Consider the following 25,330-nt stretch of genomic DNA (forward strand, 5'->3'; position numbering starts at 1 on the left):
TTTTTTAGACATCCATGCGTTGGCTGCTGAAGTTGCTGTGAACCACGGACCATCCTACCCCCTTCTTCCTGTGTCATCATTTCCGGAGGAGCACGCTGACGCCAGCTACACCAGAGGAGGAAGCCGCTGCAGAATTCCCTGCACCAACAGGGACGGCTTTTTCGTGAGTACTCCTAACCTCCACGCGGTATTTCAGGGAGATTATTGAGGCGGTTAGTGCCGGGCTGTGATTTACTTGGGGGCGCCCCTTAGGGAGGTGTCCCCCTGTACCTCTATCCGGCTTACTATTACCCAACTCCCTGTTTTCAATGCCGGAGGCTTATTGTTTCATTAATCATTGCTGGGTCTCTCTTCAATCAAGTTGCCATAAAGTGTGTGCACTACCTGTTAGCAGCCTCGGTATACTGGGTAATTCCATATTCTCTACTGTCAACATATGAACATAAATGAATTAGACATTTACATACGCACACATTTCAGCAACATAGTGTGTGTGTGTTTTAGTTTTTGTGTGATGCATGTATTTCTACCAGAAATAATATAAACCTACATAATAATGTTGTTTTTATCATCAGCTTCACTTAGCTATGAATGTGTTGAACGTTTACTAATAACACTAAACTATAGTTACTCGTGTGAATTAAATGTACACACAAATGTTCATGGTGTAATGATCTGTACCTAACATTCATTAGCTCATGCATGTTAGGTTACCACTACAACCTAGGTGATAATATAACATTCACACGACTAAAAAGTTTCTATCACCTCCCTATTGTTTTTGTCACACGTGAGAATATAATATATAGTAGATTAATGTGTTTGCTGAGTGATAATGTGGGTAGCATATATCACATGACAATACATATAATGTTAGTAGAAATTTAAAATTTATGAATATAAGATCTATCCTCAGTGCTTAGCAACATCATTATGATAATTAAGTGCATAGTAAATATTTGCACAATAGGATAACATTATGTAGTGATTGTTAATCTGCGCACCAATCATTGCAAGCATTGTTACATATTTATTATAATAGTTGTTCGCTAGTCGTCACAATCATCTAATATAACGATTGTCCATCTGAAATCATACATGGGTCCCATGTATTCATCCTCGACATCTGTGAAATACAGCAAACACATGATGTTCAAAGATGGCACATTTATCTATGTTTCAGCATGACAACACTTAACACATCTCTATATGATTGTGGATATTCACGCATAAGTTACGTATATGTTTAAACTGCAAGGATAAAACTAAAGATACAGAACTATCTAATTTTTCAAATGGCGTTGCTGGCATTACTACTGATATGTTTGTTCCGGTGCCTGCATACATAATGATGTGCGCGCACAACCTCTGTTGCGCGCGCACGTCACGAATGTGTTGACTAAGTCTTAGCGCATGCGCAAAACGATGTGTACGCTGTGCGTTCAATACATGTCCCTCCATGGTGCTGCTAGCAGTATGCATATCATGGCTGAAAGTTATGATATGGAAGCGAAGCAAATTCACTTCTACACACGTACACATCTAAACTTTGTAAACGGACGTGTGCCCACGGCCAAAACGGATGATCAGCCAATGAGCGAACAAAATACATGTGACGTCATGTTAAGGCACCGTGAAATGCACGCAAACACCCCTCCCACTGAATGAACATTGGCCTGCAGCGCTGTGCACGCACCGCCCCACCGACGCGCGCGCATGACACACTGACCGTAACAATAAGGTACGGGCACAGCCAATACTGTTTCATGCGCGCACGTCGGTTGGGGGTGGGCCTTGCATCAGTAACCTCTTTAAGGACGCCTTTGGACATGACCACGTTCCCACGTCATATGTGGGCGACACTTTGTTTTTATATGTTGAATGCTAAACATTCCTTCAGCTTCCTTCAAGCCGCTTGTTCTCCTATGCTGATACCAGGTTCCGCCCTGCGTCCTTCAGCTCCCTTCAAGCCGCTTGTTCTCCTATGCTGATACGGAGGTTCCGCCCTGCGTCCTTCAGCTTCCTTCAAGCTCCCGCTTGTTCTCCTGCGCTGAAGCAAAGGTATCCCCTATGTCTTCAGCTTCCTGCTTTCCTGCACTGAGGCAAAGGTATCCCCCGCGCCCTTCAGTTTCCTGATTCCTGCACTGTAGCGGAGGTTTCCCTGTGGATCTTCAGCTTCCTGGTTCCTGGGGCCTACTCTTTCCTAATCTAGAGAGGCCGTGTCCTGGTTCCTGCGCTGTTACAGAGGATTCCCCAGCCGCTCAGGACTCTTGCGCTGTAGCACTGGTGCACCCGTGCAGCAAAGCGGTGTGCTATTCTGGTCTGCCTACCATCTCCTGTGACCAGTACCATGGGCCATGGTCGTCGCTCGCGCAGAGGCCAACCCCACGCTCCTAAGCTGAAGCGGGGCTCTCCTGACTACCTGTTGCCGAACTCTTGCCTGAACAATGTTTATCCTGATATCTCCTGTCCTGACCCTGGCTTGTACAACGACGACGCTGTCTTCTCCTTTCCTGATCCTGCTACGTATGACAACGAACTGCGCAATCCGGATCAGCCTGCGCGGTCTCAGGTCGGTGCTTTTACAACCCCACCTCAGCCTCGCGGTCCGACACTGGTTTGTGGCGAGCAGAACCCTGACAGTAACATGTTGAAATGATACTTTAAAAGCGATAATAATCTATGATTTAGGACTCCGTCACCAATGTGTACTAATGGTTCATCATGTAGTATATTGTTATAGGAAATAATGTCTTTGTGCACGCTACATGTAAGGCTGTCTGCAATGTTAAGCTGTATCCACTCATTTGGCTAATAAATTGTGTATATTATGCAGATTATGTTATAATATTTGTGACATATAATTTGAGTCAAGGCATAACGGAATGTGTATTTACCATTATTGTAGAAGTCAAAACTGATTTGGCTGCAACAAATCGCTCCAGGAAGGCACAACAGTATCATCCATGGTTGAGCCAACCGTTGAATCCTGATTCAGACACATCTCCGTGAGGCCGTCATATGGATCTTCTTGGCTTCTTGAAACAAGACATCAGGAGGTACGTACAGTTGTTGGTTGTTTTCACCTCCACATTCGTATTGGCCATATAAGTTTTGAAACATATCATAGTAGTTATGTCCATCTTGCATCTCGTCGAGAGGAATGGACGGTGCAGGTATATCAGTAGACGCGACAGTCTGTGAGGCTTCTATGTAACTGGCATTAGGCAAAAATATGCTATTTAACAGCAGATATGTTCCATGGTAAGTTTAAATGATGCAGCAACCTGCCAGCAGCCGTATCGTTGAGCTTGACGATGAGGGACACGCTCAAAACATTCATTTGCGGATAAAGTGAAACGTACAAAGTTTTAACATTTCTTTGATTGGCTGTTTCTTGGTGGTTTGGATATTTGTTTTGGATCAAGTCATAGATTTCCCCCACGGTTGCCTTTTTCTGTGGCGTTGACTCGATTGCTTCATAAATCAAAAATTTGTATGATTTACGTGGATGGCTGTGCAATGTGGAAGCTCCTGCCATTTCTTCTCTCTTCAAGTGTACAGTGTCTAAGTTGAACACATACGAATGTCTGCTGAATGTGTGAATAGTTACATGTTATCTTCGCGGTTTGTTCCAAGGTTATAATACAACCTAACAGTTATACGCCTAGGTTTTCTCCCACAAGAAATTTGTTACAATAATTGGCTGAGATTCTTTGTCTAAGATACTCTCTTTTCACAGGAATCGAAACTTTACTTTCGGCTTAGGCAATCAAAATGTGCAAAACAAGTTTACTCTTTTAATTACAATATAATGTGTGTGAAATCATCTACAGTGCTATGATGGATTTCTACTTACACTTAGCTAAAATTAACCATACACACACATCTCTCTCTTTGTCTCTTTTTCTGTTTTTCTCTCTCTCTCTCTGTTTCTCTCTCTGTTTCTCTCTCTGTTTCTCTCTCTCCCTCTTTGACTCTCTCTGTTTGTGTGTGTGTGTATATATAAGACATGCAAATGAACATACAGTAATATTTACAGTTGCTAGATATATATAGATATATATATATATAGATATATAATATATTGCTACATTGAAGGCCTTGTTGTGTGCAAACAGGCCTTGTTGTAATTATCTTAACAGTTCATTAAAGTTTATAACATTACTGGGTGAGTACGTTTGAGGGCCTAATTGAGTCAGCTGTGTAGAAGTTGTATTTAACAGCAAACAAGGCCTCTTTGCAGCCATGAAGGCCTGTACTGTTCATTCTGATTATATATATATTATATATAGAGTGCAAAACTAAAGGCAACGATGTGTGCAAGCAGGCCTTGTTGTAATCATATTCAAAGTTAAATATAGCTGAGTGAATTAGGGGCTCACTCATACTGATACCATAATTGTAGCAAGTGTCCTAACATTTGTACTGCTACGGCAGCTTTTATTCTAACAAATCGCCGTTTTTTCCCTGGCTTTTTCCTGGAATGCGACGCTCTTCACCTGGCGCATGCCGCGTTAATTTTGCATTCCCAGCCACGGGTCATGCGCGGCTGACGCGCGGTTGATGCGTTTATTGAGAATGGTTTGGATTTAATAGGTTGCAATTCTTCGCGTGTCCGCCAGATGGCAGATATTCAGGAAATTTTAATGCGCATGCGCTTCAGTAATGTGTCGACTTGCAGGTGTTTCGTTTAAAAAAGATACCACAGTGTGCTATTGTAACTTGGCCTTGAGACTGAAGGAAGAGGTTGCAAAAATGTATCAATTTAGGCTTTTCATATTAAAGAAAGACAAAGACCAGTTTCGGTTACAGTATTCTCCAGAGACCCGCCCGCCATGAGTGTTCAAGTGCAGCCCGCTTTCCAAAAACCCGACAGAAGTTACGTGTATTTGATATGGGCCGCGATTAATGCAACAGAGGATAAGATGGCAACAGTTGTTCAAATGTATCAGTATTTTATCGAAAACTATGACTTTTACAAATTGTCGCCAACTCCTCATACGTGGAAGCGTGCAATAAGGAAAAGGTTATGTAGCGATCCCAGTTTTTATCGTATTGAGCCACAATTTGTTGGAGGGTATTGGTGTGTATCACCGGCTTTTTCCTGTATCTATGATCATGATGACGACAAAAGGCAAAGGGTCGTGTTAAAACGAACTAAGAAACGACAGTCGCTGCCAAGCAATGCACCAGCACCGGCTTCCAATGACGGTCCCGCCGTCAGTGACAACCCTGAGCCTGAGCTGGATTTCGCGTGCAGTTTTGATCAAGATTGCATGTACCTAAGCAATTTCCAGCCTCATCAGCTGACTACAGGTGGACTAGTCCCGCTGCAAACTATCAACGTGGATGATCAAGAACGCTGGACTGTCAGTGTACCGGCGCCGGCGCCAGCTGAATGGGAAATTCTATGGTGAGTATTGTTGCCGTCTTATTTTCTGTTTTTTTTTATTTTGACAATACAGTATCAATATCGGTGCGATTCAAAAGTCAAGTGATTCTTCTGTAAGCAATATCATTGACTGAGCGGCTTCTACAGTACTGCAGATACTGAACAATTGGTGGAACGCTAGGCGCATGCGCATTGGAGCCTTCTTGAAACGCATATGCGTGTCATCGCATGGACGGTAGGCCCATGCGCATGTGAACAGGAGACGCCCCCCGAGAAAATTATTGGTGGGACTGGCTGGGAACTTCTTTAGGGGGCTGACCATTACAGTAAAACTTTTCTTTTTGTTTTTCCACAGAAAAGAAAACGGCTAATGGAGTTATTTCGATGGATAATATCGCTTTGTGTAACAATGCCTGCACATTGCTGAATCGGATTTAAAAACCCACGTACCAGAGTCTACAGTTTAGTTGCCGTTGTTATTGATTAGGATAGAATACTGTACCTGAAACAGTATGCTGATGTTTTCCGGCCGAACAGTATACTGTACAATACTTTTTTATATACAGTACAGTATACTGTGTAATAAACCTGAAAAAATAAAAACTATGCATTTATTCTACATGTATCATATACATTATGTGTCTTCTACAGTATACAGTGCCAGTACATATAGTACAGTACAGTTTGTGTCATATATTTTTTTAATACTCTTATACTGAGCATGCCTACAGTATACAGTGCAGTATGCCTCGACATTCTAGAAACACTGTATTTTGTTACAGTAGCAAAGGAGCAAATGGAACAATGTAAGACAAATCAACATGTTCTTTTATTGGTGGAGTAAGTACAAAAACATTTATTTACAAATACTGTACAATGTAGAAACATTTAAGTGCACAGCAATTCAAAACATCAACAGGTGTATGGTTTACTGCTACATGTGTGAAAACATTTACAGTATGTCAGTCAGTATGGTTTACAGTCACATGTTTTAAAAACAAATTCTTTATTCATAAAATAAGCAAAACGCAACATCTCCTTTATTAAAGAACGACAAGGCAAAACATATTCTGTACAGTGGGATGGTGTGCAAAACAGTCTGCACCAGTACAGTCCTCGAGGGCAGCAAACAGGGCAGGTTTTCAGGACAACCTTGAAAACCGTGCCTGTTTGCGGCCCCCAGGGACTGGAATTGTGCATGTCTTGTGTGTGTGGACAGCAAGTTAAAACATTTCTGTATAAATAAAAGTAAAAAAACACACAACAACATCTCCTTTATTTAAGTACAGCAGGTCAAAACATGTAGAGTACAATACAGTTCAGCACAACAGTATGGTCTTACCTGTGATTAAAAAAAAAAAATATTCATAAAATGCAGTATACAAATGAAACATCTCCTTTATTAAAGAAACATATACAGTACAGTGGGATGGTGCGCAAAACTGTCAGTCAGACCTGCACCACTACAGTCCTCGAGTGCAGCAAACAGGGCAGGTTTTCAGGACAACCTTGAAAACCGTGCCTGTTTGCGGCCCCCAGGGACTGGAATTGTGCATGTCCTGTGTGTGTGGACAGCAAGTTAAAACATTTCTGTATAAATACAAGTAAAAAAACACACAACAACATCTCCTTTATTTAAGTACAGCAGGTCAAATCATCTACAGTACAATACAGTTCAGCACAAAAGTATGGTCTTACAGAAAGTCCTCCGCATTGTCCATCCATGGCCGATTCCTTGCATGGTGCAAAACGCCATTAATGCAGTCTCGAACGCCTTTCATTGCAGGATCTGTAATTGGATAAAAGCGCCGCATTTCATCCCGAATGTTCCATCTTAAATTGGCAAGAAGCGCCTTTTTTACGCGATTTCCGTCGTAGTTGACTTTGAAGGCCCAGTCGCAGTACAATGAGTAGGGAACATGGTGCTTAAAAAGTAACAAGGCATCCTTGTGGGGTGCACCAGCACTCTTCACCCTATACTTCTCCCTGAGAGCCGGTGGCAGATCGCACAGGGTGATGTCGGGCACCGTATCGATGCGAGCTACTGTAGGTCTTTTGGGAGCGGGTGTGCTTGAGGCGACGGGCGATGGTAGGTTGTCTGGGAGGAAGCTTTCCTCCGGTCTTGGTCACCATGTTGTTTCCTGGCGTGGTCTTGACGGGGTTGTCATGTCCTCCTCAACAGCATACATGTACACTACATCTTCTGGTGGAGGGGGTGTGCTTGGTGATGGAAAGGGGTCGAAGGTCCCATTCATCACATCCATGTCACCCCCCTGCTCCAGGATCGGGGAAACAGGGGCATTAACACTGAGCAAATAATGTATGCCCGCTATGTCAGCCTCTATCTTCTCCATCCGTCGATCCATCCATTGATCCATATGTATCATTCGTTGATCCATTTGTAGCATCCGGTTCTCCACATTTAGCATTGTCTCAAGAAGCAGATCTATCTTTGCTAGCACAATAGAATTCCCGGGGAGATCCACAGTTATCCCATTCAGCATCCGGTCTAACGAGCTGCTTCTTGTGCATGGCGTGTGAACATCTGGGGGGATGGGTGCAACGAAGGATGAGATGGGGGTTCCGTGGAGAGAAGCGGCAGCGACATCGAAGAAGAGTGGAGGAGGTGACCTGTGGATATCCGGTAGAGGAGAAGCGGCAGCGTCGCCGAAGAGGGATGGAGAAACTGACCTTTGGATTTCCAGGCGAAAAGCAGAGTATTCTAAGAGCAAAGGAGAAAGTGACCCGTGGATTTCAGAGGCAGCGTTGTCGGATAGAACTGGAGAAGATGGCCTGTGGGTTTCCGTGAGGGCGGCGACAGCGTCAAAAACGAGGGGTGGAGAAGACGGGCTGAAGAATTCCGGGACAGTGGCGGCAGAGTCGTCGAAGCGTATGTGAGGAAGTGGTCTGCCTGTTCGATGGGTTGGCTGCCAATCGTTTTGCGTCGAGAGTACATAACCGTATATCTTCTTCACATAATAAGGCTGACGTCTATGAAAACCCTTAGCCTTTGGGGTCAGCAGAAGGTTTTCTTTATTGGCCTTAGCCTGTCGCTTTTGCCTTGGCGTGGAAACGGCAACCGTCTTTCGCTTTTTCTGCTTGACAGGCACGGCAGAGGCGAGTGGGTTTCCTCCGTCCGTAGAATCGGAGTTGCTCCATGGAAGCAGGTGGCACAATGCAGTATCTGGACAAGGGCAAGTTCAGATAAAGATCATCGAGTGGTGGGCTATGCAAAGTGTGTAACCTTTTATGCATGGCGACCAGGTACAGGTGTTGAAAGTGGGCGTACTCTAATGTGAGTCATTACCGTATAAATACACCATCCATTTTGTGGATTCACTGCACATTGAATACTTAAAGTTGTATGTCAATAATATTAGTCATTTCATGCTATCTACATTACAAAAATAAACCAGATACATCTCATCTTGAACAAGAGCTAAGTGAATGTCATCTTCCATTAACATGCCAAGTGTGTAATAATGTTATACCATGAATCAACTGATGATTAATAGATATTCATATGTTATAAAATATGCCTTCATTCAGTCAGTGAGCATTTATAAACATTCATGTGTACAAGGACATACTTGAATGTTATCAAGCATCTGTACATGATCATACATACACTATGCATGAAATAGTCTGCATTAAATAACACCATTACACCCCAAAATTTAGTGAATGTGATTATTTATTTTTGTTTATCCTTTTGAGAGCGAGTCACAGGCCTGCTTGTTGGCTGTTGTGTTTGCCTTTTCCCTCTGCCAAGTACTCTGGCCTTAACTGTACCACTTGTACTGGCCTGTGTGTCACGGGAGACTCCTGTGGCGGGTAGGATCTCGGTGGCCGGAACAGCAGGAAGCGAAGCAGGGGTCCGAGGCAGGCGGCAGGTAGCGAAGTCAGGTAACAAGCAGAGGTCGGCAACGAGGAGACTGGAACAGGACAGGCGGGGCAGGACAGGTCCGGGAGCAGGGACTGAGAACAGGGAGCAGGGACTGAGACCGGGGAACAGGGACTGAGACCGGGGAGCAAGGAACAAACAGGGACAAGCCAGATAACCAGCAAGGGCTTTTACTGTGAACAGACTTCTATAAGGGCTCGTTCAGGGTGCCTGCTTTGGCATATGGAGGGCGCGCGTCCGCGAGTGCGCGCGTTGCTGGTGTAGGAGACATCCGATCATCCCCTGCCGACAGCCTGGGCGTTCTGTCGTTCAGTGGGCGTGTCTTTGACGTCACATCCTAATCCTCCCGGCCACAGACAGAGAGCAGGGATGAGGTGTTGCAGCCTTGAAATCATTCTGAAGAATGATTTCATTGGCTGCCTTGGTCCCTGTGACGCTGCTTCAGCTGCAGTAAACGAAATTTTCGTTTACTGAAGCTGTCGTCAGCGGCAACTCCTGGCTTCGGAGGCAGGCCAGTAGCTACCCTGACAACAAGTATTCAATTTGAATACTTTGTTGCTCACGGCAGCACGCACGTCAGCACGCCCTGCCCCTAAGCTAGCACCTTGAACGAGGCCTAATACAGGTATAGGTACAGAAAACAGATCAGGATCAGAGGCATGTGCAATAGGAGTCTGATTTCAAGCAAAGGCAATTGAACCAACCAGGAAGCAGAAGCTATAAAGGACAGAGACAGGAGCAACAAGAAGACAGACAGACAGAGGAGCCCAGAGGAAACAGAAGACAGCAGCACACCCAGTGGACAAAGAAGAACTATGGCTAGGCAGGAGGTCTAGGAGACCCTGACATTTTCCCCCCTCTCAAGAGCGTTCTCCGGACGATCCTCCAGGCTCTTCAGGGAAATCTTGATGGAAGGCCAACTTAATGTGTACGTCAAGTGCTCATGGGAAATCTGTGAGAGGTGCATTTATCCTCATCACAAGAGCGTTGGCATCAGCATCAAGAACATTAGGCATAGCAAGGAACTTCACCAGGGATCCATCTATAGTCATTGCAGGGGCATCAGGAACAGATACATCAGGCTCTTCACATGCGGCAGAGGGGACATATTCACTTTCCGTGGTCTCTTTTTGTGACCAATATATCTCTTTTAGTTTTGGAATCTGGAACTTCCCAATGGATACGTTCAACTCCATTGCAGAGGCATGGACATCAGGAATGTGGGCATCAAGGACGGGTGCAGACTTTTCACATGGGTAAGTGGGAACATAGAATTCACGCTCCATGGTCTCTTTTTGTGACTGCCGTTTCGTGGTATCACCTAAATTCTCATTAAGACCAGCTATTTGAGTTTTCAGCTCTTGAAGCTGTCCTTCTGCACTTCTTTTCCCACTCAATGCAGTTGTCAATTCGGCTTCTTTGGAGTTGAGTCGCGACTCCATATCTCCCAGCTGACTCAGAGTAAAGCTTAAATATGATGCATCTTCTTCATTTCTGATCTGCAGCTGCCGGTACTCTTCCCGGGCATTGTACAGCTCCAGCTGCAGCCGGACCTTATCACGGGCTGTGTGGTCCAATAATTTGCAGGCATCGGCCATTTTGACCTCATAGCGCTGTGTCAGGCCAGCCACTTGACAGACAGACACCTTCTCTCTCTCCTCCTTTTTGGCAAGCTGTGTCTTGAGCTCAGCGATCTGTGCCTGCAGTGCTGTGAGTTGCTGAGATGTGTGTTCAGCTGCTAGCTTTAGCTCTTCCTCCAGCGAGGCTCTGGTTATACTCAGTGTGGCCTTCAGCTCCTCATGCTGTTCTTTGGGGACACACTGGGTACTCAAATAATCTTGCAGCATCTTTATTTTGTAGGCAGTCTGGAAACTTTCTTCCTGCAGAACTCGCTGCTTTTCTTCAGCATTCACCCATTTCTCCTTGGTGTCCTGCAGATGTGTATGCAGTTCTCGCAGCTGACTCTGCAGCATATTTTCTGCTTGTGTGCGCCGCTCCAGGGAGATAAGTTCTTCTTGCAGCACCTCTCTGCATTCTGCAGTGCTGTCTGCACGTCTAACTTTTCCTGGGCCAACTGTTTCTTCTCCTCTCCTAATTCATGGAGTTTCTTATCTCCTTCCCTGACTTGGACATAGAGATTCTTGCACTCTTGGGTTACAGTTTCAAAACTGATATTTAACCCTTTGAATATTTCTCTCAATGAACATAGTTCTGTGTTGAATTGGTAACTCTTCTCCTTAGAGGCTTCCAGCTCTGTAGTAAGCCTTTGAACCTCTTTCTGAGATGCTTCCAGTGCTGCGTCAACTTGAGCCATGAAAGTCTGGTACTGGGCAGAATCAGCGTAGGCCTTCTCCAGCTTACTTGACAAGATCAACCTGTCATTCTCCAACTGATATTTTTCTTTTTCCCAGTCACCCTCTGCTTTTTCCAGCGCTAATTGCATCCTTGACTTTTCTTCTATCAATAGTCTCTTCTCCTCTTCTGATTCATGGAGTCTTTTATCTCCTTCACTGGCTTGGACAGAGAAGTTCTTACTCATTTGGTTTATAGTTTCAAACCTACTATTTAACTCTTCAGAGGCGTCTCTCATAGAACGTATCTCTATTTTCAAGTAGCATCTCTCCTCCCGAACGACTTCCATCTCTTTTTTGAAGTAGCAAATCTCCTCCTGGGAGACTTTAAGCTCTGTATTAAGCCTGTCAATTTCCTTCATCGAGATTTCCAGGAATTCGTTACTTTTAGAAGCGAGGCGCCGATTCTCAGCAGCATCAGTATATGCCTTCTCCAGCTCACCTGACATGACATCCAGGTCACTCTCCAACTGCTCTTTTTCTTTCTCCTGGAGAACACATTTAGCAATTGCTGAGGATAGACAGCTTTGTAGTGCAGCGTTGGCTTCTTGCTCCTTATCTAAACGTCCATAAAGACAATCAATCGCTTTCTGTGCAGCTTGAAGCGTCTGAGTAGGGGCATCTTTCTTTTCTTCCACTATTCTTGGGATACGTCTGTGAGTTGCCTTAAGCTGCAGCATATCTCTTTCATCAAATGCAGACTCTGATGTTAATTTTTCATTCTTAATTCATTCTGCAACTTCCACAGTAAGGCCTCCCTTCTTTTTCTTCTTCTTCCTTGCTTTGAGAAGTTCTGAAGAATCAGTGGTACTGTGTTCACATTTACTGCTCAAGACTGTTTGAGTGGGAGCCATAATTTCAGACATGGGGAAACCACACTTCCCAAGAAACCAGTAAAGAGGAAATGTGTTTTTAAAACAGAAGCATTAGAATGAACAACAGGAATATTAGACACAGAGAGACACAAGATAGGAGAGCTGACCTTTTGAGACTTTAGCATCAGTCACAGAGATTTATAAATGCAAGGAAAAAACATAGACAGAGAAACCCTGCAGTTTAAATCTGAAACTTTAGAAATCAGGCATAGAAATATCATAGACAGCAGGAAATTACTACAGAGAAAACTTGCAGTTAGATCTGAAACTTTTGACATCAGACATAGGAAGAACTACAGATTGCAGGAAAAATCACAGTATGCAGTAACAAAATAATGGAAGCACTCTTGTATTTTGAAATGGGAACCCTGTGAACAGCAGTGGTCCAACCAGGGATGCAGAGACAAGCCTTGTCCAGGGAATGAAAAGTCAGAGTCTAAAAGGTGGCAACAGGTACTGTAATGGTTAAGAAATACAAAAAGGATGGGGGAGCACAATGGTTGGAAACAGGCAGTGTTATAGAACTGGTAATTGCTTTTTAAGATGAAGCAGTTATATCCTGAGCAGGTGTGGTGGCTCAGGTGTCTAATGTCTAATTGGAAGGATAGGCACACATGGGTGTATGTGTGTTGGTGTGAAGGTGAAATAGAATAAAGGTATATAGAACTTACACGGCCTTGTGTAAGCCCAGTCGCATCAGAGTTTCTTTGGGAGTCCCGTGTGCTTCTGATGAGGCTTTTCTTCTTGCGATGCGAGTTCTTCTTCTTGATGTGTGGGCCACTTGCTTCGTTGGTTCACAGTGCCGCTCCAGGGGGATTTCCTCTCGTATAAACAGAAAGGAGGATAGGGTTAACACATATACTTATATACACGTCAATGAGGGGGGGGGGAAGGTGTGTTTATGGACCACCAAAAATTATATACTATATATTATAATCTGGCACTCACACGGACTAGTGTGAGTGTAATCCTATCTTGGTATCTTGTTCATTTATAGGTGTTGCCCAATCAATATCAGGTGATGAAAGGGTGGGGTATAGGGGTATTAGTGGTAAATATATCACAATACTCACACGGGCCAGTGTGAGTACACACTCCTAGCGGTATCTTGCTCTTCTGTTCCAGTTGTAGCTGATGGTGAAGATGGGGTTAACATATAAAAGACACTAATGTCTGGAGGGTAAAAACTAACTTTAATAAAAAACATGAAAAATAAAATAAACACAGAAAACAAACGATTCTGTGGAGGTGAAAGCAAGGGGTAGACAGTGTGGTGGACCCCCTACAACTATACACCACACTGTCTACCCCTTGCTTTCACCTCCACAGAATCGTTTGTTTTCTGTGTTTATTTTATTTTTCATGTTTTTTATTAAAGTTAGTTTTTACCCTCCAGACATTAGTGTCTTTTATATGTTAACCCCATCTTCACCATCAGCTACAACTGGAACAGAAGAGCAAGATACCGCTAGGAGTGTGTACTCACACTGGCCCATGTGAGTATTGTGATATATTTACCACTAATACCCCTATACCCCACCCTTTCATCACCTGATATTGATTGGGCAACACCTATAAATGAACAAGATACCAAGATAGGATTACACTCACACTAGTCCGTGTGAGTGCCAGATTATAATATATAGTATATAATTTTTGGTGGTCCATAAACACACCTCCCCCCCCCCTCATTGACGTGTATATAAGTATATGTGTTAACCCTATCCTCCTTTCTGTTTATACGAGAGGAAATCCCCCTGGAGCGGCACTGTGAACCAACGAAGCAAGTGGCCCACACATCAAGAAGAAGAACTCGCATCGCAAGAAGAAAAGCCTCATCAGAAGCACACGGGACTCCCAAAGAAACTCTGATGCGACTGGGCTTACACAAGGCCGTGTAAGTTCTATATACCTTTATTCTATTTCACCTTCACACCAACACACATACACCCATGTGTGCCTATCCTTCCAATTAGACATTAGACACCTGAGCCACCACACCTGCTCAGGATATAACTGCTTCATCTTAAAAAGCAATTACCAGTTCTATAACACTGCCTGTTTCCAACCATTGTGCTCCCCCATCCTTTTTGTATTCATTACCTACAAGGGTCCTGGATAGATCCTGCTGGGGTTCCGAGTCACAAGAGGATACCACTCGAAAACCATTTACAGGCAGTATTACACCACTCTTTTTATACTTCTGCACATCAGATAAGCCACACAGAGATAGCGCCCGGGTACCTTCTTAAACAAACTGTAATGGTTAACCCAGGCACTGCACAAAAGAAAAATCTCAAAGAAAGGTGCACTAGTCTCTGCAGCAATAGTTCTAACCTCAGCAAAAATGTTTTTTCGTTATGAACGCAATAATTCTTGCAGAACACTTAGCAGCAAAAAAAAAAAACCTTCCCAACTGGGATTTCCAAAAAAGAAACGAAAGTACTTATCTTCAACCATGCGGATGTGGTCTGCTGCAGCAGGCAGGAAAGGGTGCAGGCAGAAGAAGAATCTGTTCCAACGAGGTCCAGAAGTGGCCTTTGCTTTCTGTCACGGGAGACTCCTGTGGCGGGTAGGATCTCGGTGGCCGGATCAGCAGGAAGCGAAGTAGGGGTCACAAGCAGGGGTCCGAGGCAGGCGGCAGGTAGCGAAGTCAGGTAACAAGCAGGGGTCCGAGGCAGGCGGCAGGTAGCGAAGTCAGGTAACAAGCAGAGGTCGGCAACGAGGAGACTGGAACAGGACAGGTGGGGCAGGACAGGTCCGGTAGCAGGGACTTAGAACAGGGAGCAGGGACTGAGACCGGGGAGCAGGGACTGAGACCGGGGAGCAAGGAACAAACAGGGACAAGCCAGATAACCAGCAAGGGCTTTTACTGTGAACAGACTTCTATAATACAGGTACAGAAAACAGATCAGGATCAGAGGCATGTGCAGTAGGAGTCTGACTTCAAGCAAAGGCAATTGAACCAACCAGGAAGCAGAAGCTTAAAAGGACAGAGACAGGAGCAACAAGAAGAAAGACAGACAGAGGAGCCCAGAGGAAACAAAAGACAGCAGCACACCCAGTGGACAAAGAAGAACTATGGCTAGGCAGGAGGTCTAGGAGACCCTGACACTGTGGCAGTTCAGTGGCACTGGGTGTGAGCTGTGGCACTTCAGTGGCACTAAGTGTGGGCTGTTGCACTTCAGGGGCACTAAGTGTGGGCTGTGGCAGTTCAGGGGCACTGGGTGTGGGCTGTGGCACTTCAGTGGCACTGTGTGGTCTGATGCACTTCAGGGGCACTAAGTGTGGGCTGTGGCAGTTCAGGGTCACTGGGTGTGGCCTGTGGCAGTTCAGGGGCACTGGGTGTGGGCTGTGGCATTTCAGTGGCACTGGGTGTGGGCTGTGGCAGTTGTGAAACACTTGATAAACATTGCAACAGTGATAGTGGAGCACTTTCTTTATGATGTGTTTTAATCTTCTTCCAAAAGTTGGTTATTACTAATTATTGCCCTAACTTTCTTTTGCGTGTCTCATTTGTAGGTGTCGGGTCCATATTTTGAACAGATGTAAGCGGTTGGATGTTGACAGGGACCTGCACAGAACTTGCACCTACTGTACCGGTATCATCCAGAACTGGGGAATGAAGAACTGATGACTCTGGAGAAAAAGTACTGTAGCAGCATGTAAAGATCCATCCTCTGATGGGGTAAAGTGGAATTGTTGTTCTCTTGCTGTACTCCTAAACTGATTGGCTTGGCTTACATTCAGAACTAGTGCTTGTAATGTCCTGTTTACATTTTGGATTTCTTTAGGAACTTGGATGATTACTTTTTTAATTTGTGACATTTCTGATATTGACCTTTCATGCATCCTTTCATGCAGTGACATCATCCTTTCATGCATTGACATCATTTCTAAATGGCGACGATTTTCTTCACCCAAGATTCGTTCTTCAGAAGCTGCATTGCTGAGTATGTGTCACGAACAGGAGGACTTGAATGCTGTGTTAATCCAGGAGTGTCAACATCTTCATGGTCACTTAAGTGAATTTGTCCTTGAGCGGCAACATCTGGTTCTACAAATAAAGAAAGACATTATGAACTGCCATGGAACTTTCACTTTGTTTTCACTATAATGATAGTTGTTCTCATAGTGGAACACATAACATGTTTCCATAATTTTTTATTTGTGTCCAATTAAAAGATGATGCTTGAAGTAACAATGATGTTTCGACTCAGTGTGATAGAAGAGTGAATGGAAGGTTGTTGTAACATCACAACTCCTAGCTGATACTTTAAAACACACACAATACATGTTGTCAGGAAACACTACATCTTCTGTGACAATAACTTATGTGAAGTTCATTACATGTGAAAGGCATTTATTTTGCATGGCAAATGAAATTCTTCAAATGTACACATTATATGGGCTGCACCTCATACACTCACCTTCCATTTTTGATGATGACCTCAATGAGACAGGTGATGAGACATGTTCAGTGTCAGATAAAGGGAAAGAGCAGTGTAATAAGCGCTGATGCGGTGACTGTGTAGAGTGACACAAAATAAGTGACAATATTATATACAATAAGCTTTACATTTAAAGTGAGGACTGCCTAGGTAAAAGGTTAACACAAACCAGTGCAAAGGTACAAAAGAAAAAGGTGGGGAACCGGTGCCTCTAAAATATAAAATCTGACCAAATATAAAGTCCAACAAAGATGAGGAGGAGTCCTGGGAGGAACCTTCAATGGAGTCTCAAACGGGACAAACAAACATATAAGACAAAAAAGACAAAAGAAAAAAGATCATAGTGTAACTTACAAAACAAACAAAAAACACTGTAAAGATAGATAAAAGGATAATTACAAATTGAATGCAATATAAAATAAATGAAACAACATACACATGTATGTGGGCTGGAGACACTAATAAAGCTGTATCATCTGGTAGGGTAAAATTGGAAACCTACTTACAGCAATGCTGAAAAGTTAAAGCCCGTAGTGCAACTTGTCTTTAAATTCAGACCAAAGCCTCTGCAGAGTTGGAAACTGCAGCCTTCAGGGGTCCACACCGTCGGAACAGCCGCTGCTAAGCCACACACAGACCCTGAAGTGAGTGGGATGTATCGCAGAGGGGAACCGGAGCTGCACGCTGTGGAGGGATCACCTGGCACCGGGCTCACAGACCATCAGGTCGCGCAATGTATAGGTGACGTCACACTTCAGCGCGAAGGCAGGGGGAACACCCAGGAAGGCAGGGAAGCTCAAATGAGCTGAGGCAAAGTCTGAGAGGACAGTGCGCACACGGGGAGGGGATGATACAAAGCTCAGCCAGATACAAAACCACCCTACGCGTTTCGTGACATCAGTCACTTCGTCAGGGGCATGATGGGAGTAGGAAGTGTGGGCATATTTAACCAAAAACACCAATAAAAACAATTGTTAAACAAAAGCATAATAATGCAAAAATCAATACGAATCAATCTAAACAGTGATAACATACTACATAGAACATATAAAAATACAAACACAATGAAAAATAATACTATAACATGATAATAAAAACAAATAAAAGTGAGACCTCATGTAGCCAATCAAGGCTCAATACCCCTATCTTAAAGGCACAGTACTAGATGTACATATATAAATTCACTGTGTTAACAAAAATACTAAACTAGCGCTAGACCAAATGTATAAATGTGCAGTGCATAAATACGTGTGCATAAGCTGCTTGGTGATTCTACTAAGGGTACAATCTCAAATGAACCCTATGACAATTTAGTGATACAAATGTGGAATTTCAATACCTGGCACATACAAACAATGATAAATTGTGATTACAATTCAATATGAAATAAATATGAAATAAAGGATATATGTGACAATAGAGTGAAGTCCTTTTCCAATGTCTATTATTTTGATGGACTATGTCCTCAAATTGGGTTGAATAAAGTCTCTCTTATTCAGCAAGCTGTAGTCCTATAATGTGAGACAAAAACAGAGACACAACATTGCACAGCATTGACTTTACAGCAATGAAGTCCTCCCTTATGTGACTCTAAGTGAAATGCCCACTTACTAGATTTAGGGTGGGTCGCATGCAGTTGAGAGAATCTGTATCTGTGTTTCTTCTGGTCCAGACGTTCACAGGTTAACACGAACCCCACGTGGTATTTCTGTCTCTCCTGGATCCTGGAAGAAACTCCGTCTCTGGAAAGTGTTTTCTCCTTCTGTACTGGTCTCCTGTATATATCTCCAGCAAGGGGTATAAAAGACAAAGGATTGCGCAATAGTTTAAACAACTTTAATAACGCATCCTGGCTAGGTGCAGAAATATACTCACAAAATCCGTGAGTTTAAAAACAAATCAGACGCCCGACCCGGCTGTCCCACAGCAAACCCCAGTCTCTGTCAGCTCCTGCCTCTGATCGCGTGTGTCTCGCGCTATCCAGGCTTGGGCGTGCTGACGTCACTATTCAGTGAACTGACCGGAGAGTGGATGAGAGTCCAAGTTGACGTCCCAGGGAGGAGCCTAAACGGACACTATAAATTCACTGTACTGAGCATATAGAAACCACTACTAAATAGCACAAATTATCAGAACGGCCAGTACCAACAAACAGCAAAAGAGATTGTATACTTATATACAAAACTAACATCAATCAAAAAATATATATATAAATCAATGTTAAGACCATTGGGAGATAACGTTTTAAGTTCATATATCCAATATGACTCACGTTTGCTAATACCATAAATTTTATCTCCTCCCCTCCAATTGCCTGGGTACATTTCTATTGCTTGGCTTTTAAGGCCCTTTGTATTCTGCTGATGATAAATAAGGAAGTGATGTGATACACTGTGTGTGGTTAGCCCTTTCCTTATATTATACACATGTTCGTAAATGTGTCTCTGATAGGCCCTCCCTGTGCGGCCAACATATTGTAGCCCACAGGGGCATTGTAATAAATAAATGACAAACACAGAGTGACAGTCAATGTGAGAACGGATATTATATACTTGGCCGGTGACATTGGAATTGAAAGTGACTTGATTGGAACTGTATTTACAAGCTGTACAATTTGTGCAAATAAAAAAACCTTTTTGACAAGGTTCTACACCTGATGTCTTACTTAAATTTGGGCAACTAGGGGCCAGCCTGGATTGTAAATTAGAGGCCTTCTTGAAGACAATTGAAGGTTTGGAGGGAAGGATTTGGGCCAAAGATGGATCCCTCAATAGGATTGGCCAATACTTATGCAAAACCCGCCTGATATCAGGTGCCATAGAATTGTATTGGGTGATGAAGGACACCGTATTATTCAAATTAGGATCACTCCTATCTTTTTTGTACTCCAGAAGGCTAGCTCTTTCAGTTTCCTGCACCTCCAGCAGGGTCCTGGAGAGCAGCTCCTCAGGGTATTGCCTATTTAAAAATTAATTTTTAAGTTCAGTTGCCTGAGACGCAAATGTCTCATTACTTGAACATTTGCACCTCAGGCGAATGAACTGACCCTTGGGAATGTTACGCAACCATTGAGGGTTGTGCTGGCTATTGGCCAACACATAATTGTTGGCCTGCACAGACTTAAAGTACGTCTTGGTGTGTATCAAATTGTCTACAGAACTAATATTCAAGTCTAAAAAATCAATAGAGGTAAGATCAAAATGGCACGTGAATTTGAGATTCATCTGATTAGTGTTGAGATGTGAAATGAAAAGATTTAACGAATCAATACTGCCGTTCCACACGAAAAGGATATCATCTATGTAGCGAAGCCAGAGCACCAGGTTTGCACAAAGGGGACAGTTGTTCCAAATAAAACTCTCCTCCCAATGTCCCATAAATAGATTAGCATAACTTGGTGCAAACCTGGTGCCCATGGCCGTGCCACAAGTCTGTAAATAAAATTTAGAATTAAATGAAAAATAATTATGTGTGAGAATAAACTTAATGGAATATAAAATAAAATCTTTTAGGGCTGGTGTCAAACTACTGTTCATATCTAGCGTCTGGCGTATGGCTTGACAGCCAAGGGTATGGTCTATCACTGTGTACAGAGATGTTACGTCAGCGGTGACCCACACATACCCCGGCTGCCACTCCAAACCGCGCAGTGCCTGAAGCACATGGGTGGTATTGCGCAGATAGGACTTTAAAAGTGATACATGAGGTTGCAAATAATAATCAATAAATTGTGATAAGTTAGAGGTAAGTGAACCAATTACAGATATGATGGGTCTACCTGGGGGGTGTGTGTAAATTCTTGTGGATTTTAGGGATAATATAAAACAAGGGGATGCGTGGATGGATGGTATTTAAAAAATCATATTCATCCTTGGTAATGGCTAGATGTGCCAAACCATGGTCAAGTAGTGAGGTAAGCTCAGCAAGAAAGAGAGGAGTGGGGTCCATGGCTAGGGGGAGATAAGTGGTTATGTCATCCAATAATCTATTGGATTCGTAAATATAATAATCTTTATCCATAACCACTATACCTCCGCCTTTGTCAGCCGGTTTAATCACTATAGATTCAATATTTTCCAACTCGACAAAGGCCTGTTTTTCATGTTGGTTCAAGTCTTTGCGAATCTTAAAGTTGCGACTGGATGTCTCTAGGTCTTGAGTGACCAAGTCGACAAAGGTATTGACGAAGTGTCCCTGTATGAATTTAGGGTTAAAGGTAGAATGTTTCTTAAAGGTTTTAACAGTTTGGGCAGGTAGGGCGGTGGTAGTAGTGTCAGTTGGGGTAAGAATAGCTTGATTGCTAATACTACTGATGGCATCACTGTGTTTGTATTTTTATATGTTCTATGTAGTATGTTATCACTGTTTAGATTTTTGCATTATTATGCTTTTGTTTAACAATTGTTTTTATTGGTGTTTTTGGTATAAATATGCCCACACTTCCTACTCCCATCAATACCCTGACGAAGTGACTGATGTCACGAAACGCGTAGGGTGGTTTTGTATCTGGCTGAGCTTTGTATCATCCCCTCCCCGTGTGCGCACTGTCCTCTCAGACTTTGCCTCAGCTCCTTTGAGCTTCCCTGCCTTCCTGGGTGTTCCCCCTGCCTTAACGCTGAGGTGTGACGTCACCTATACATTGCGCGACCTGATGGTCTGTGAGCCCGGTGCCAGGTGATCCCTCCACAGCGTGCAGCTCCGGTTCCCCTCTGCGATACATCCCACTCACTCCAGGGTCTGTGTGTTGCTTAGCAGCGGTTGTTCCGACGGTGTGGACCCCTGAAGGCTGCAGTTTCCAACTCTGCAGAGGCTTTGGTCTGAATTTAAAGACAAGTTGCACTACGGGCTTTAACTTTTCAGCATTGCTGTAAGTAGGTTTCCAATTTTACCCTGTGGAAAGTGGCTAAAGCGCTCAAATGCAGGTTCAATGAATAAAATAAGCCAAACCACTAAACCAGGGTACTAATAAGAATAATATAGTACTTAATGTGCAATAGTATGGGTACTGTCCTCCTGAAGACAGGTGGTAGATGGTACAAGCCCACTCACCCTCAGTCTCATCGGCAGGTTCCCCTGAAAATAAGCAATTCTCACATCCTGGTGGTAGGTAGGCAAGCTGTGCAGCTACAATTATGCAATAACAGGAAAAGGGAGACCTAAAAGCGCACCAGCAAAAACGGAGCAGGAAGGACCCAAAACAAAAAAATGATTAAAAGGGCACTTTAATGTGACAAGAGACCCATCCAACGCGTTTCAAACGTCACAGCGTTCTTTTTCAAGGATAAAACACAATGTAATAACATCCATTAAATACCCTCTTACCTGTGGGCCGTTTCGCGCCAAAAAACGGAACCTGATGACGCCATGATGCTACGCGCGTCATTGCGCATGCGCAGAGCGACCCAGTGCCGTTCTAAGGGCAAAGCAAGTCCCACAGGCAGTGTGGCCATCTTGGTTAAGGGCAAGCCATAGAGAATCACTGCCCCACTAATACAATAAACATCCCTATGACGCATACATGCAGTGCTAATCACTGCGCATGCGCATTGCGGCGATGCAGACATCAACAAAGCTAAAATCAAAAGTTAAAGAAAAATAGAAAAAAGAAGAAGAAGAGCATTTTATTCATAAGGGAAAATGTAAAAATAACAATAATAACTTACATCTTATGCTAACACATAAAGGGAAAATAAGGGTATATAAGACATATAGCCACAAATTTACAAAAAGTAGAGTAATTTAAAGCATCTAAATAACTTGAAAAACATGTAAATACATGAATACTGCATAACATATAATGTATATCTAGAACCTAGGAACCAGGGAAATATGTCCACTTATAGTACATATAAAACATTGTATAATAAAGCTATCATCAACACAATACATCAAAAACAAGTGTATTATATACTATATGAAACTTTATGAAACTTAAATCGCTAATTTGATCAATCCATTTGTTGTTTAAGCAAAATAGACTTAAAGTGTAATTAACTCATGAAAATTAGCATATTACAAAAAATGGATTAACTGCCAGTCAATATTCAGACCCATAGGGAAGCGCGTTTGGAGAGTGAAAATCCAATACGCCTCCCTACGGTTCAGAAGGTTGACATGATCACCTCCTCTAGATTTACAATTAACTAATTCAATTCCCAGGAAGGAAAAATTACTTGTTCCTCCCTGACCACATTCTGTGAAGTGTTTGGAAACAGGATGATTAGTGTCTTTCAATCTTATGAGCCTTAAATGCTCTAACATCCTGACCTTAAGAGCTCTAATCGTTCTACCCACATATCTTTTGCCGCAACCACATGTTATGAGATAAACAACAAATTGACTTTTACAATTTATGAAACAAAATTTTCATAAATTGTAAAAGTCAATTTGTTGTTTATCTCATTTATTGTAACATGCTAATTTTCATGAGTTAATTACACTTTAAGTCTATTTTGCTTAAACGACAAATGGATTGATCAAATTAGCCCTTTAAGTTTCATAAAGTTTCATATAGTATATAATACACTTGTTTTTAATGTACAGTATTGTGTTGATGATAGCTTTATTATACAATGTTTTATATGTACTATATGTGGACATATTTCCCTGGTTCCTAGGTTCTAGATATACATTATATGTTATGCAGTATTCATGTATTTACATGTTTTTCAAGTTATGATGCTTTAAATTACTCTACTTTTCGTAATTTGTGGCTATATGTCTTATATACCCTTATTTTCCCTTTATGTGTTAGCATAAGATGTAAGTTATTATTGTTATTTTTACATTTTCCCTTATGAATAGAATGCTTTTCTTCTTCTTTTTTCTATTTTTCTTTAACTTTTGATTTTAGCTTTGTTGATGTCTGCATTGCCGCAATGCGCATGCGCAGTGATTAGCACTGCATGTATGCGTCATAGGGATGTTTATTGTATTAGTGGGGCAGTGATTCTTATGGCTTGCCCTTAACCAAGTTGGCCACACTGCCTGTGGGACTTGCTTTGCCCTTAGAACGGCACTGGGTCGCTCTGCGCATGCGTGATGACGCGCGTAGCGTCATGACGTCATCAGGTTCCGTTTTTTGGCGCGAAACGGCCCACAGGTAAGAGGGTATTTAATGGATGTTATTACATTGTGTTTTATCCTTGAAAAAGAACGCTGTGACGTTCGAAACGCGTTGGATGGGTCTCGTCACATTAAAGTGCCCTTTTAATCATTTTTTTGTTTTGGGTCCTTCCTGCTCCGTTTTTGCTTGTGCGCTTTTAGGTCTCCCTTTTCCTGTTATTCCAAATTTACCCTACCAGATGATACAGCTTTATTAGTGTCTCCAGTCCACATACATGTGTATGTTGTTTCATTTATTTTATATTGCATTAAATTTGTAATTATCCTTTTATCTATCTTTACAGTGTTTTTTGTTTGTTTTGTAAGTTACACTATGATCTTTTTTCTTTTGTCTTTTTTGTCTTTTATGTTTGTTTGTCCCGTTTGAGACTCCATTGAAGATTCCTCCCAGGACTCCTCCTCATCTTTGTTGGACTTTATATTTGGTCAGATTTTATATTTTAGAGGCACCGGTTCCCCCCCTTTTTCTTATGTTCAGTGTCAGGTGACACAGGAGCTGCAGGAGCAACTATATACAAGAATAACATCAGAATTTAATTGTCATGTGTACATAATTAACATGAAGTATCTGTAGTGGGAGTAGTTATGGCTAAATGTCAGCATCACATAACGAAATCACAATGATATGGTTAGGGCAATCTGAAAATTATCCATCTTAACATAAATGTACATGTGAACCTAATCAGCACATTTATTTTAAACACCATACAACATACAATGTTCATGCAGGAATGCGTTGTAAAATGAAGTGTTCTGTTGCACATACAGTGCATATGTTGTGTAGTAATCTAACTAGAATAATGTAAATCACTACCATGAAAGCAAAGTTGACTCTGCTTAGAATTCAGCACCTAATTGTGGAAATGTGTATGAATGTGTTTAGAGATCTGTCCGAACATTTAAGAGAAGCAGCTGTAGCGCTCAATGTGGCTGACACTCAGCAACACATGCAATGTGTCGCTCACAGATGGTACATGTGTGATAAGGTGGCGTATCTACTGCTGCGGCCAAGTTTTTCGCGCATTTGCCCGTTCTTGGCCGCAGCAGTATCCTGGCGCGCGCCGGAGGGTGACGGGCGCGCGCCGAAGCAGCGGAAGAGCGCCCTCCGATCGGGGCGCTCTCCCTACCGCTGCCGGGTCCGCCGGGTCCCCCGGAACCCCCTGCCGCCGTCCCGCGATCGGGGAGCCCTGGACGCGCGTGCAGGGGGCGCAGGCTCCCGATGATGCGTG

At 42.9% G+C, this 25,330-nt stretch overlaps 1 protein-coding gene across 8 annotated transcripts in view; it reads left to right on the top strand.

Moving 5' to 3' along the window:
* The window catches only part of LOC142487239 (zona pellucida-binding protein 2-like), a 222,357-nt gene that overhangs the window by 149,883 nt on the left and 47,144 nt on the right, over window positions 1-25,330 (top strand). Inside the window, exons 9-11 of one of the 8 annotated variants that reach the window (XR_012799172.1) lie at window positions 2,909-3,059; window positions 16,048-16,213; window positions 16,390-16,712. The exons of 5 other annotated variants lie outside the window; for them this stretch is intronic. Coding sequence is in view for 1 of the 3 variants with exons in the window: in XM_075586155.1 (XP_075442270.1) it covers window positions 2,909-3,012 (104 nt within the window). In the remaining 2 variants the exon portion in view is untranslated. Of the gene's footprint in view, window positions 1-2,908; window positions 3,060-16,047; window positions 16,214-16,389; window positions 16,713-25,330 lie in introns of those variants that run through there. 2 more of the 8 variants (XR_012799173.1, XM_075586155.1) reach the window with 2 other exon arrangements.

Source organism: Ascaphus truei, chromosome 2 (genome assembly GCF_040206685.1).
Source record: "Ascaphus truei isolate aAscTru1 chromosome 2, aAscTru1.hap1, whole genome shotgun sequence".
Classification (NCBI taxonomy): domain Eukaryota; kingdom Metazoa; phylum Chordata; class Amphibia; order Anura; family Ascaphidae; genus Ascaphus; species Ascaphus truei.